The sequence below is a fragment of the Juglans regia genome, chromosome 6, assembly GCF_001411555.2.
Source record: "Juglans regia cultivar Chandler chromosome 6, Walnut 2.0, whole genome shotgun sequence".
NCBI classification, from domain to species: Eukaryota; Viridiplantae; Streptophyta; class Magnoliopsida; order Fagales; family Juglandaceae; genus Juglans; species Juglans regia.
The window spans coordinates 25,037,776-25,050,869 of NC_049906.1; the positions used below are offsets into that span (position 1 = coordinate 25,037,776).

Here is a 13,094-nt window from a genome sequence, read left to right on the forward strand (position 1 = left end):
TTTTCACTTAGATTAATATATTATATTTTTTACCTGATTCCCTTGTTAGGATGAATTCGACCTCGACTTTGGCCGTAGTGAGGATTTAAGAACCGTGAATGAGTTGATGGCTACACTATTCCGACGTCACAAAGGACGATGTCATGACCACTTCAAGAAGTTTGAGACGTTGGAAGAGGCTGCGCAGTCTCCTTTTCAGCAGATGAAGTTAGATGATTGGAGAAAGTGTTGTGATCTTTTCGCATCTCCAGATTATCAGGTATTTTACATTTATATCTTTTAATTATTTACATTCATATTCGTTTTATACATTATATGTATACATATTACAATTAACATTTTTAATATATTTTGTAGCACTTGAGTTCTACAAATGCACAGAATAGATCCGTTCTGACTGTCCACCATCGTGCCGGTTCAAGGTCATTCCACCGTCTTGCTGAAAAAATGGTAATTAAAAAATTATAGAATTCATTTATTTTCCTGATATTCTTTCTGATAAGTACTAACATTATCTTTTTAAAATTGCTAATATTGTCGCTTTGTTAGAAACGTGATGATCCTGAAAACTTTTCCCTCATTCATGTCTATGCTGCTGCTCACACTAATGAGCATAGTGAGTGGATGGATCCTGTCGCTGCAGATAATTATGTAAGCAGTGTTAATTTTGTTAAATAAATTTTTTATAGAACATTTTAATAGTTTATTTCTTATTTCTATTTCTTTTAATACGTTACTAATTATTTACGATCATTACCTTTTAAATTGCAGAACAAAATGTTGGAGATGCAGTCGACTTCTGCGGAATCCTCTCCTAGTGACATAGACATATTCACCCAAGTGCTCGGGCCGCAGTCTAGTATGGCAAGAGGTTTGGGACGATCTATCAAGCATAAATGTTCATCCTCCTCAACCTCATCGGCTTCACAAATTAATAATCTTACAGCAGATTTAGAAGCTGCACGGCGTGAGAATGAGTATATGAGGTCGAGACAGCAAGAGTTAGAGTCTCTCTTAGAACGACAGTCTCATTTAGAGACGCGTTTGCAGGACCAACAGAGAGACCAGGAGGAAAGAATACGCAGTGAAGTGCAAGAGCAAGTGCAACGAGAGATGATGGTGCAAATGGAGCGTGTTATGTCGTTGCAACAGAATCCCCGTGGGCGAGGGAAAAAGAAGAAATAAATTTTATCAATATTTCTGACTAGTTTTAATATCTAATTTTGTACTTTTATAAGACATTGTTACTTGTTAATTGGGTATGTAATATGATACCATTGGTATTTTGTTTTTAAATTTTATGAAATTAGTATTTCTGATCTGTACGTTTGAATGTAAATAAAAATCGTTCGAACGTTGGTTCACACTGTAACAAACGTTCGAACGTAAATACAATTGAATCGTTCGAACGTTAAACCGACTAACGTTCGAACAAAGAACTTGCATTCGGACGCTCCTTCGTTTACATTCGAAATAACGTCCGAACATTAAACGCGCTACGTTTGAACATTTACGTTTACGTTCGAACAAATATTCGAACGTTTATTGTAATTAACGTTCGGACGCATTAACATGCGAACGTAAATATGATACGTTCGAACGATATACAACAAACGTCAACTTCTCTCATTCGAACGCCAATCGGGTCGGGTATAACGTCCGAACGTTTAATTGTACGTCCGAACGTGATTTTCTGTGACAGTTCATAACCGTCACAAAAAAGGAACGTTCGAACGTTGTACCGAACGGAACACTTCCAACCGTCACTAAAAATATTTTTTGTGACGGTTGAACAGTAAACCGTCACCAAATGTTTTCTGTGACGCACTTTACGTGACGGTCATGGTGACGGTTTCAAACCGTCACCAAATATGTTTAGTGACGGTTTGCCATTTTTTTGTGACAGTTTCCTCTGTCACAAAATACACATTCTGTTGTAGTGTGTTCAGTTTTCGATTGTCGACATCTAATTTGCAGGCCTAGAGATCCACGTTTGTAGACTGATTCAATGTGGCAAAATGCAATTGTAAGCTCTTCTAGTTCATAACTGATCTGCAGCATGTTGGTTTTAATTTGAGTATAGTTAACTACTTTTTGATTTGGTTATTTATTTATTTATTTATTATTAATTTTTAACCAAAAGAACTGCTTGCTGGTATGGTTTGGGATAAGTAAATATTGCACTTGGATAACCACATCATTATATGCAGTTTTTATTTATTTATTTATTTATTTTTAGCGCTTGCTTAATTATGAAGTAATTTTTTCATTTGTAATTTATGGAGTAATTCAACGTACACTCGTTTTTGGAGTACGTAATTTCTGCACTTCAGTTTTTGGAGTAATATGATATCAGAACTTGTATGTTTATGGAGTAATTTCAGTTCTTGTAATTTCAGGATTTGTAGTTTCTGGAGTAATTTCAGCAATTCATGTATAGGAAAAAGCTACTCTCACCGCTCTCGGTCCGTTATATATTTTTTTAATATTTTTTTACTTAGTGATTAAGTAAGTATTTTTTAATAATATTATAATTTTTTTATTTTTTTAAAATATTTTATAATATTAAAAAAATACATATATATGAAAAAAAATAAAAAAATATAACATTTTATACTATTAATAGCTCCCAACGGGACTGGGAGCGGTTTACAGCCACCCTTCATGTATATTTCTGGAGTAATTTCTGGACTTTTACATTTTTTAGTTTAGTCACGAAGATCTGGTCTCATGATTATGGGTCTTCTTTGTTTGAGTTTTACTATTCATGATTTTTACGCATCCACCACACTTATCTTTATTTATTTTAATTTTTTTAAATTATTTTTTAATTTTATTCTTTATAAATTAATTGAATTTTTTTAGTTATTATTTATATACTACACATTATATAAGAGAAAAAAAATTATATATATATATATATATATATATATATTTCACTGGTTTATAATTAATCACGGCGACTTTACCTCACACTTGGCCAAGTCGTGAAAGGGCTACTACCAACAAGGTCAAATTGTCATGTCTTGTAGTTGTTAAACGTGGCGATGAGTTTGATGAGGTACGGAAACAACAATCACGCTAGTTTTTTTTTTCATATATCTTTAAAATAATTTCATCTCGAAATAAAACTTTCAAAAAATAAAAAAAAAATCAACTTTTTTAAATTTAAAACAAAAATTATATTCTAATTCTCATTTAACTTTATAATTTCTTTATTTATCCTTTTCTTCCTATTTTTCAAAATCCTATAAAAATATGACCTTTATTTTACTATTATTCATAAATGATCTTATTATTATTTACAAATTTCTCATCTCATTTCATCTCATATGTTATTTCAATACTTGTTTGCATAAAAACAAATTTCAAACGGTTCGAATGAAAGGCATTTTTGAGATTAAGCTTGCTTTCAGAAGAGGTTAAATTCAAGCCCAAAAAACATAAATGCTTCTGTTCGATCAGGATGCATACGACAATGAATTACAGCATAGAGTTTTTTCTGCATGATGCAATTATTATTTTTAATTGCAGCCTGAAGGTGACAAGTTTAATAAAACAAGCTTTGCAAAGCAAATAATTAACTGGGCCCATCGTAAGGGAAATTGTTATGGCCGCAGAGCTGCCTTCGTTTTTCATCTAATGGAAATTGTCAATACATGATAGTTGAGAGCATAAACAAAACGTCCCAATATCATCAATCTTTCTTGCTGAAATAGTTGCAAACCTATAGATCATTTATAAGCTTGTCTGTACAGTAATATAGATTATTGAGTCTATTTCACATATTTATCTCTTTTTTTTTTTAAAAACCTTAATTAAATTTCGACAAATCTTGCAATACATTCTTTTTCGGGAGACATGAAGATCAGGATGCCTGCACATACAAGAAATGTTTTATTTACAAAAAAATCTTATAAAAAGTAAATTTACAATCTGGCTTATAGCTTAATGTATAGATACGTTTGATTTTAAAGTTACTTTTATTGTAAAATAGATATATGAAATAATGTTAGTTAATGAGTTTGTTTTTGTGAGATATATTTATAACAGTAATATTTCTATGCAGAGGTAAGGAGATGACATGATGAAATGGAGTTAGGAAAAAACAAGTGAAGTAACAAATCCAGAGTGACACATCCTTAAACAATAATTGGTATAGAGAAAACACATGTTTGATCGTTTTGAAGAACAAAATAGTTATCTATGAAGAAACACATGTTTGGCTCTGATCACTTTCCAAGATCACCCAACTGCTTGATGAACTCATCCAAATTTGTATCTGAACTTCCTCCTTTAACTGCACTTGCGGCTGCAGCACTCAGCTCTTTGGCCAGAACCCTCTCTGGCCTAGTCTCTTCAACAGAGATGGCCAACAACCGAGCCAACTCGGCTGGCTCGGGAATGTTCTGAGTGCCCTCACAAGCTCTGATTGCAACCCCTAACTCATCCACCAACAACTTTGCGTTCGCGTACTGGTCCGCACCCATTGGCCATGTCAACATCACAACTCCCGCGGTGATCCCCTCCAGCACCGAGTTCCACCCGCAGTGAGTCACGAACGCACCCACGGCTCGGTGGCTCAGTATTGAGACCTGCGGCGCCCATCCCCTTATTACAAATCCTCTGCCCTCCATGCGATCTTCGAACCCATTAGGAATCACGCCATGATCAGCATTCGCCTGCTTCTTCTCGTCTTCGCGAGGCACCCTCACGCACAAAACAAACTGGACGCCGCTTTGCTCTAACCCAGCAGTCAGCACATCCATTTGCCTTTGTGTCAACATCGCACGGCTACCGAAGCAGACATAGACAATTGAGTTGTTTGGACGAGCATCCAACCAAGTCATTAGCTCATGGCACGGTACAGAGCTTACTCCACCTCTAACAACGTATTCCTGTAAATCACCGTTCTCAGGAGGCAATACGGGTCCTACGGCCCACACACGATCATTTCCGAGTTCTTTCTTCAGATGCGTAAAGTAAACGCGCTCCAACTCCATGAACGAGTTGAACACCATCCCCCAACTCATCGTATTGGCCAGCATGTCGTTTCTAAAAAATTCCAGATCCAGGTCCCCTTTTAGGCTTCTATAATGTGCAGGGATCTGCCACCATAGGAATGCTGGAGAGTTCGGGATTTTCGGAAACGAAACTTGGAAATTGATATCCTGATCATCGTTATCCGGTGGATCGTGACACAGAGAGAGAGCAACCGACAACCCAAAGGCACCAGAAGGTGAGAAGACTAACCGTGGAACGCAAAGCTCGCACGCTAGGTCGTTTGTCCAGCCGAGAAAGAAATCGGATATAATAGCAACAGGAGGTGAGGAATGAGATCGGAACCATTGGAGGAGGATAGGATAGTGAAGGTCACGTAAGGCGCGCATGGTAGCAAGGAGCCTCTTCTGCGGAGGAGCTGTAATATCAGGGGATGGGAGAACCAAGTGTTTAAGAGAAGACGGGTGTGTGGAGATGTAAGGTTGAAGCAGAGGAAGGTTAGAGGTGGTGACAAAAACGGTGACAGTGAGGCCGCGGGTGAGCAGGCGGTGGGCGAGGTCGAGCAAAGGTATAATATGGCCTGAGGTTGGGTATGGATAAGCGGCGATGTGCACGCCATTGTTAGACATGATTGAGATCGAAACTTTGGGGTGGCTATTCGGTGGGCAATGGCTCTAAACCTTCAGAAGCTCGTGCTGCTTATATATAAAAGAACATTTTCCCATAAAAGAAAGAGAGAGAGAGAGAGTCGTGTGGAATTCCTCAACTTTATATGCGGCCGGTGAAAGTGATGGGCTGTGATAACATATTTATTGCTTTTCCCGATCTGCTTGGACTATTTGGTTGACGATTTTATGGTTTTTGATATATGTTCTCACTTGGTTTGCGTCATGACTGACGTCTTTACATTCACATGCAGCCAATCTATCCATGAAAAAGAGGAAATTAAATAGTATTTCATGATCACAATGGTAGGTTCTCTCTTTTATTTTTGCTTGGCCAGAATCTATGTTCATAGTTGAAACTTCCTATTAATGTTGTGTTTTGTGCGCCTGAACAAAGTTATAACAATTCAGATTGAGATCTTCACCTGCAAACACAGGGGAGAAGGTGGGTTTGGGGTGGTCCGTAGAATCTTTGATGCCTAAGTTATTCTTACGTGTTTAGAGTATTATGTTTCTAATAATAGAGTTCAGAGAGAGTTCTTTATGTCTGGGATGTAGCTTTTATATGAAGTTCGGAGGGAAAATTATGTTCCTCGTGTTAAGCCAACTCGCCGCATCCATCTTATTTTGGGTATTTAATGCCATGTGGTGTTCTGAGACAGTGCTTTCAATGCAACATGGCTCGAGAGACGATGCTTTTAATATGACATGGTTTCCAGGGTGTGTCCTGGCGGTGGGTGAACGGCGTGGTCACTTTTGGTCCCCTTCGTCCGAGAATGAAGGGTTGTCCAAGTCCTCCGTTTACTTGATGACGTAAGTCCTTTAATGCTAGGTGTAACAGGGAATGTCAGAGTCGGTGTGTCCCATCTGTTCCCCTTTGTCTGGTTTCTCACACTATTCACCCTCATTCCTTTGACGCATCCTTTAGGGGTGGCCCCTTTTGGCGACTCTGGGGCCTCAAAAGGGTGAGACCTGGGCTAGAACTGGCCCAATTGTTTGGCCCAGGCCCAACTTGGATTGGCTAGGTGGGAACTATCCCTTCCAGTTACCTTACCAATTTTTGTTGAACCAGTTCAACTGGAATTCCTTTGTTGTTGTTTTTGTTTTTTTTTGTTTTGTTTTTTTTTTGGTTATTCTGGCAGCACGCTTATGATAGATTTGACGTGCACTAGATTGTGTCCATTGGGCTCCCCTTGCATGAACTAAGCGGTTGATGGCTCCTCTCCCATGTCGCTTTATGCAGCGTGTATCACGGGGCCAGTTCTTGTCCACCTTCCCTTTTTGGAGGGGAGGGGGGGGTGGGGAGGCGGCCTCGTCTGTTGCTTCAGTAAGTCCAATCGTCGCAAATGGCTATTTAAGGTCCCCCTTTCTCTTTTCTTGGTCTGTTTGCCTTTATCATCCTTTGGTGCCTTAGAACTTTTTATCTTGCTATAAAGTCTTTGGAGTATTTGTATTTTGTACTGTTGGGAGATTATTTTTGGTAATAGGAACTAACTCCCTAGACCTTTGGATATGGAGAGTTACAATATATACACCAACCTAATCTCTTTAGCCTTCAAGTCCTATATTTAAAATACATACCAAGTGAATGAGAAGCTATCTAGCTAACTAAATCCTATAACTCACCTTTGAACCCTAACCACAAATAGATTTCAACAAACTTGACCATGCATATCTATGCAAAAGTGTAGTATCTTTAAACTTTTTATAGTTAGAAAGGTTATATACAGTACAACCTTATGCTATAAATTTTAGCACCTTCCTCCTCGAAACCTTGGAGTCAGCAACCCTCTTTCTTCTTTCTTATTTTAACATCTCGAGCTGTTGTAAAGTCCGGTAGACCAGAGAACCCTAGTTTATTTGCAATATTGCTCATTAACGCATGATGGCAATGTCCAAACCAGTACTTGGCACATTGGTATTTTAGGGTCAAAGACATTTACAAAGCCTTGGACCCATCAATTTACAGAGACATTTTATGATATGTAAATATTTTCAAGAACTCGTTAAGTGATAGTAAAGGCAGTGCTTTACAGGGGTAATCTATAATAAACCCAAGTAAAGTGTAGTAGAAATTAAGCTGGAAAGAGATAAAAATTGATAGGAAACGATGGAAAGTTCTAAAATTAATGTCACAGGTAAGAACACAACTCTGTTTGAGGGGAGCACCTCCAAGAAACATGAAAGAACAATTGAAAATATCTTGTTGGCCTCTAACAACCTTCTGCTACGGACTATAAGAAACCTAGACCCTATTCTCCTAGATGGTTCCCAACCAATAGGAAATTAGAAGTAACATACTACTGAAATAATAATAAAAAAAAAAACAACTAGTAAAATGATATTTGGACTTAGTAGATCCAACAAGGCTACGACCCAATGGCCCAACTCTAAAACCCATTTACTAACTACTGTAAAACTACCATTTCCTTTATTAAGCCCACGCGTGCTAAAGCCCATGGCCCATGACCCTTCTTCACTTCAAAAGACATTCACTTTAGTTCCTCTTCAACTCATCACTTCACTTCACTTACCCTAACTCCCACTGTGTAGTAGTGTGACATTCCCCCTCCCTTCACAACACCTTACTCACGAGGTGGGGAAAATCTGCACGCATCATGTGGTAAGGCTCCCATGAGGCTTCTTCAGATTAGTTACAAATGCTTTTTGACAAGCATTCATGGGGGATCTCCACAACTGAAAATTCTTCTTCTTCCTCAATTGACGAGCAAGAACCTCTTCAGGTTTGGGTTTGATGATTCTCTACTGGTTCACGGGAGGTTGCTTGCGTATGGGTGTCATGCTTTGGCCTAGTTTTCACTTGAGTTGTGATACTTGGAAAACGTCATGGATCTGGGTTGTGTCGGGTAACTTCAAGCAATATGCCACCCTGCCCAATCCTTCCACGTGTGGCTAGACCATTTCTCTGGGTTTAGAAGATATGGCCTATGAAGTCGTAGCCTTTTCCATGCAAACCCACTCTAGATGTGGCCTTTCAGATGGAGTGTGAGCTTCTACGTACAACAATGCTGCCCCTTGAGTATTTTTGTGTTATCATAGAAAACTTGTACATTTGTACGGGTCTTGTCCTTGACTGTTACTTGCCTTCCGTTCAATGGTACCATTTCTAGAACCATGAGCCTTTTCAGCTCCTCCTTTGTTATAGCCTATGCTGAAGTGTGTCTGCCATACCCTTTGGATGGTGCCGCTCGCCCTTTTGTTGGACTAGCTACACTTTGCAGACCACTTCTCCTTATTTTTCTTCAAACCAATCAGGGAAGATTATTGTTACCTTCCACTTGACAAGAAAATGCTCTCTTCTTTGCATTCCCTTCATCATCAGAAGATGGTCAGTCCTCTTTTGCTGGAGTTTTCCTCACATCTTTGCCTTTTACGGGATCTTCAATTCCATCAGGAATCACGCCATGATCATCATTTGCATGTTGCTGCTCATCTTCTTAAGGCACCTTCACACACAAAACAAATTGGATGCCACTCTTTTCCAATGTAGTAGCTAGCACATCCATTTGCCTACTTTTTATTGCCACACTACTTCCAAAACAAACATAGAAAATCGAGTTGTTCAAACAACATTGAACCACATCATGAGATGATGGAACGGTACAGAACTTGCTCTACCTCTAACAGTGGATTCATGGGAAACACCATTTTCTAGAGGCAATAAGGGTCCTATGGCCCACACATGATCATTTATGCATTCTTTCTTCAATTGAGTAAATTAAACGTGCTACAAATTAACGAACGAGTTAAACAACAATCCCCAACTCATTAATTTTGCTCACATGTTATATGTACAAAATTTTGTATCTAGGTTTCTTTTATAGCTTCTATAAAGTCTAGGGATTTGCCACCATGGGTAGGTTGTGTTCAGTTTATGGAGCCTGATTTATTCTTGTGGCAGCTCAATTTGATGACCTGTCGCAACAAGGATTTTTCATGGTTTTATTGTGGAGTTTCAATGGCCCAAGCTGAAGCGAAATGCCAGACAAAAAGTTCGCTCAACGCCTGACAGAAAGTTGATGATCGAGTGATAGGTTGCTAGAGCGAAGCTCAGGTGGAGTGTTTGCTTGACATATCGGTCGAGTGAACATCAGACATAGAGTTCGCTTGACGCTCACTTGACACTTCACTTGAGTGAATAATAGTCCAATAATGGTGAAGTTAGGGTTTGCGCCATACAACCCTATATATATGTTTATTATGAACAGTATGACAGTCCGGAACAGTGCATTTCACCCGAAAATGTATTTTGTCACTCTTCAAGATAATAAAATCCTCTGCAGCTCCATGAATGTAGGCATATAGCCCAACCACGTAAATCTTTGTATCTTGTGATTGGTTTTTATTTTACTTTACTTTTCTTGCATCATTTTTTCACAAGAAGCTTGGGAATTTGGGAGTTTTGAGAACGAAACTTGAAAGTTGATATCCTCCGGATCAACGTTATCCCTTGGATCGCGGGTAAGAGAGAATGAAATTAACCGACAATGCCGAGCTCACAACACTTGGTCGTGGGTCCAACCGAGAAAGAAATCGGAATGATGGCAACAAGGGGTGAGGAATGAGATCGGAACCATTGGAGGAGGATAGGATAGTGAAGGTTATGCAAGGCGCGCATGATAGCAACTATCCTGGCCTTTCTACGAAGGAGCCGTAATATGAGGGGCAGGGAGAATCAAGTGTTTGAGAGAAGATTGATGTCTCAAGTAAGGCTGAAGTAGAGGAAGGTTAGAAGAGGTGACGAAAATGGTGACAGTGAGGCCACAGGTGAGTAGGCGGTGAGTGAGGTCGAGCAAAGGTATAATATGGCCTGAGGTTGGGTAGGGATAAGCCACGATGTGCATGCCATTTATATCCATCTGCATTTATTTATAGAGTAGTGTTAGAGACAACTTTAGGTTGTGCAATTTTCACTCACTTTTTTTTAAAAAAAGAATTTATTATTAAAAATATAATTTTTGATATGAATCGCAAATTTATTCATTTGTTTAAAAAGAATGCACCGATTTATACATCCCGAAATTGTAAATATAATTTCTCTTGTTTATATATATGGGGACGGTGATGGCATTTTGCTACTTTGTCTTGTCCTGATTTGATCGACTTTGTTGTTAACTTTAATTTGGTGTGTTGCGAGCTGGACTACATTATGGTTCTATGTTCTAACTTGCTTTGCATCACGACTGACGTCTTTGCAGTCGCAACCAATCTATTGGACAATTACTCAACAGAGGAAATATTATTTGGGAAATGATGTATTTACCGTTTAATGTACATGCATCCGCTACACCTTGACACACATGCACTTGACACAACACAAAGCACTCTAGTCCTTTGAGATCACTTTTCTCCACACTCGTCGACCAAACTCATACTTGCTGACACTCTTACATGCTCACCCAACATGACTTACAGGCTCTCACTGTTGTTACTTTCCCGGAATCGGTCTTCCTTCGAGATTTTATTTTCTTGGAAAATTTCTAAGTGGATCTGATAAGTGATAAGGCTTTCCTGGGTCTTTCTTGTAATGAATGATATGGGGTAAGCTTTTTTTTGTTTTTTTGATTATTATTATTATTATTTTTTTTAATTTTTTTTTAATTCCCATTACAGATTTGGAGTTCTATGGGTATTTTTGGATCAATTAGTCTTCAAGTTACTGAATTTTGTGGGTTTTTTTCTCCTTGTTTGAATAGAACCTGTTATGGTTTTAGTTGTTTGGCTCATGAGAAAATGAAGGAAAAAATGAGTTCTGACATTGAGTAAAGAAAATGAAATGGGCACTGCAGACCAGTATATCATTTAGTTTGCTTGATTAAGATATTTGGTGAACTGAGCTTGTTCTGACCAACAGTTTGCTTATGGAGTTTGGAGGCATACTATCAAGAACCTGGTCGAGCTGGCAGGGATGGGAAAATAGCATATTGCAGTAAATCTTTTTCTTAGCCAGTAATTTTATTTATTTTTATTTTTTTGGGGGCTTAATGCCTGTATCTTCAACTCCTTGGTCACTTTATACAACTTTGTGGAGCATGGTCTCTGTTGTGGGGTCTTTATAATTCAACGGGTGCTGTAATCTGTAATAAAAGCAAGTATGTTGTATAAAGAGTTACTTAGAATGTGTTATGTTTTTGCTGAACAGCTCTGTATGAAAATCTAACGAGTACCACCACTCTTGCCGAGCAAAAGAGGTTAAGATCAGACGAAACATGCATATAAGATGCTATCTGACTACTTCAGGTTGATGTCAAATTCATTTCCTTGCAGCTATCTTTGTTTCCTTTCATCTTGAAAAATAACTTCAGGTTAAGCAAGCACATAGATCACCTGATGTATGTAATCTTGAACTTGACCATAATCCAATTCAAGCATATTTTAGCAAAGAGAAACACTACTCCCACAGAAATTTTCTACAGAAATTTTCTACCGAAATATGGAGGTGAATCTCTATTTCTGAGTCTGATCAATAATATTTACTATTATCATCATGATCATGATTATGAACTTTGACTTTCGTTTGTTGAGCAGGATAGATACATGTTGCTGAGCAAATGATTTTGGACGATTTGGATGCTAATTCTGAGAAATACTGTTGGGTTGAAAACAATGTTGTTTATACTAAAGCCTATAATTATAAGAAATCCTTAATCCCCAAAATGATTTTGGTGAGCATAAAAGAACTTCTCTCTCTCTCTCTGCCCCTAGAAAGACTAAAGAACCTAGAAGAGTTGTATTTGGATGGTTCCTACATTGACAAAAGAGCTATGATCACTTCCCTTAATGTATTGACAATAAGAGGTTGTGGACTCGATGGAAGCTTACCCGTCATCCAAGGTATATAGTCTTACTTTCGCAAAATATTGCTTAGCAACAATCTCTTAATATTAGAACTTAATCATTACTAATTTCATTTTGTAGGCTGGTGTGAACTTATGAATCTCAAGAGTTAGATCTCAACGATAATAATTTTGAAGTGATACTACCTTCATGTTTGGCCAACATGACAGAACATCAAAGATTTTATACATCTTCCAATCGCTTTAATGGAAACATTGGTATCTCCCCTCTAGCAAGTTTGATTTATCACATAACTACTTCATGAAACCTTCTCCTCATTTCCTAATCTATCAAAGCTTAAGGTGATATTAAGTGATGGAAACAAACTTCTTGATGAACCTCTAACTCAAAGATGGATTCCGAGCTTACAATTAAAGGCTTTCACTTGTTCAAGGTGCTTGCTTAACAAGTCCAGTAGAATAATTACTAGATTACTTAATTACCCGTTTGACTTGCAAGTAATACATCTTCCTCACTATAATTTGGGAGGAAAGTTCCTCACATGGTTGCTGGAAAACAATACAAGGCTGGCGATTCTTAATTTGAGAAATGACTCTTTTACAAGCACTT

General features: G+C 38.1%; 1 protein-coding gene across 1 annotated transcript; it reads right to left on the minus strand.

The window, feature by feature from the left end:
- Nucleotides 1-4,118: 4,118 nt before the first annotated feature.
- LOC108993488 (UDP-glycosyltransferase 89B2-like) lies at nucleotides 4,119-5,694 on the minus strand. The gene has a single exon (XM_018968422.2). The coding sequence runs from the start codon at nucleotides 5,628-5,630 to the stop codon at nucleotides 4,233-4,235; it is 1,398 nt and encodes a 465-aa protein (XP_018823967.2). The 5' UTR covers nucleotides 5,631-5,694; the 3' UTR covers nucleotides 4,119-4,232.
- Between the last annotated feature and the right edge of the window lie 7,400 nt (nucleotides 5,695-13,094).